This window comes from Marmota marmota, unplaced genomic scaffold, assembly GCF_001458135.2.
Source record: "Marmota marmota marmota unplaced genomic scaffold, marMar, whole genome shotgun sequence".
Lineage (NCBI taxonomy): Eukaryota > Metazoa > Chordata > Mammalia > Rodentia > Sciuridae > Marmota > Marmota marmota.
Window position 1 is genome coordinate 155 of NW_026001316.1, and position 2,246 is coordinate 2,400.

Sequence of the window (2,246 nt, forward strand, 5' to 3'; positions counted from 1 at the left end):
TTTTTCCCTAACTTATCATGCTTTGGTTTCACTGGCAGCTGTTTTCTATTCCTTGGATGTGTGAAGCTTTTTCTGCACCAAGACTTTTGACACTGGAATTCTAGATCTCATATAATATGTCATCTCAGAGACCATCTCTAACCTTTTTTTAAAAAAAAATTTAAATTGTGGATGGACACGATACCCTTAATTAATTAATTAATTAATTTTGTGGTGCTGGGAATTGAACCTAGGGCCTTTTGCATGTGAGGCAAGGACTCTACCAACTGATCTATATCCCCAGACCTATTTATTTATTTTTATGTGGTGCTGAGGATTAAACCAAGTGCCTCACACAAGCTAGGCAAGTGCTCTACCACTGAACTACAACTACAGCTCCTCTGAACTTCTTATGTACACACAACAATCTCAAACCCCTGTGGAGTCCCAATCTTTCACATCACCTTGTATATTAACTTCTCAGCACTCATAACAATTTATAAATATCTTGCTTACTTGTTTGGCTTTTTTCATTTATTATTTCACCAATAGGATATAATAGCATGAGGGTTAGGGATTTTTCAATATTTTCACCACTTTTTTCAAGCAAAATTATTATGTGTTCAATAACTATCTGCCAAAGGAACAAAAGATTATGGATCTGATAACCAAGAAAGTAGTCTAAATTGGAAATACAGAGTTGTGATAGAGGTAGCATTTTAAATTATAGGAGTGAATAAGCACATCTAAGGACAACAAAGAGAATGAAAAGAAGAGGGATCTGAAGATGATACTGGAGAAAACCAAAATTGGAGCCTTGGGTAGAAGAATAAGGAGTTCAAAGAAACTGAGAAAGATAAGCCAGAGGCAAAGGAAGAACATCAGTAGAATTTGATGTTGCAGAAACTAAGACAGGATAGAGTGTAATGGAGGGAATGTTCAACACCACTGCACTCTGTTAAAAGATGATATGAGAACTAACTTTCAAAGTATCCATTAGTGTTTCTACTAAAGTTGGAACTGCTGAAGACCTTTAGAATTTTCACTAGAGCATTGGGGGTGAAAACTAAAGTGCAGTAGGTTGAATGGTGGAGGGAACATAGTGAAGTGGACATAGCACAGACAATTCTCCTAATTGAAAACAAAAAAAAGGGTGGTGATGAGAAAAGCAAGACATGGGCTAGAGGGAGGAAATTATTTTAAGAATGGAAGGAACTATAACAGATTTACTGTATGGCATATCTAGTAACACAGGACATGAGGGAAATGCAGGAAAGTCAAGAGGGAAATAAAATCCCTGAGAAAATAGAACAGGAAGTACTGACATCTGGAGCATTGGAGATAGGGCTTAGCAAGGAAAGCTGGAGGCCTTCATAGCTCATTCCCTTGATTTTCTTGACAAGCAAGACTCCAAGATCGTTTGCTTAAGATGAGAAGGGAACAGTGCACGCAGACTGTATAGAAGGTTTGATAGAGCAACTGAGAGTAATGGGAGAGGGAGTTGAGCCAAAGAGTGCACCCGTGCACTCTCCTACCTCACCAGGTTAGAAATCCATACTATGTGGCTGTATGTTGTCCTTCAGAAACTCTTGGAAACAGGGGTCCTCTCTGCACTCTCCGCATTGCCCCATCTAGCTTGCCCCGTAGAGCAGCAGCCCAACTACCAGACTGACAGGAAGAGCTCTGCCAAGGAATGTTGGTCCCAGCAGGCCTTGCGGCCAGCCTCAGTATCCATTATCTGTGACGTGCTAAGTCGTTGACGCTTTAGCCGCCTAAGAGGTTGATGTGAGAGAGAACTGGTTTTAAGGCTTGGGGCTTTGTGAAGAGAAAGGAGGGGGTAGGAGGTTAAGGAAGAGGCTATAGGATTGGGCAGGGACTGAAACACCACAGAGAGAGAGGAATTGAGAGGCGGGCCAGTTGGTAGCCCAAGGCTTACTACAGTAGAGGACGCAGCTCTGCTGACTAGGCCGCAGCGGCCATGGCCGTCGACTTCGGAGACCCCAGGAGCGGTTTCCGCCACAGCGAGGTGGTGGTGTTTATCAACGAAGAGGTGCTCAGTAATGGTGGTAGCCCAGACTTCTACCTGACCTTCCGTTCACGGCCCTGGAACGAGGTGGAAGACAACCTGCAGTCCGTCGTGGCCGACCCTCAGGTGCCGCGCGCCATTAAGAGGGCGTGCGCCTGGAGTGCCCTGGCCCTCGGGGTGCGAGTGGTCGCGAGGCAGCGGGAGCAGCAGGCGCGACGGGTCCGGCGGCTGAGCGGGCAGG

The 2,246-nt window shown here is 44.7% G+C and overlaps 1 protein-coding gene across 1 annotated transcript; it reads left to right on the forward strand.

The window, feature by feature from the left end:
* Nucleotides 1-1,957: 1,957 nt before the first annotated feature.
* Nucleotides 1,958-2,237, forward strand: LOC125614555 (testis-expressed protein 13C-1-like; the record flags this gene model as incomplete). Its single annotated transcript, XM_048797480.1, has 1 exon — nt 1,958-2,237. A coding segment is annotated over exon 1 (280 nt), but the record flags the coding sequence as incomplete, so codon positions are not given.
* Between the last annotated feature and the right edge of the window lie 9 nt (nt 2,238-2,246).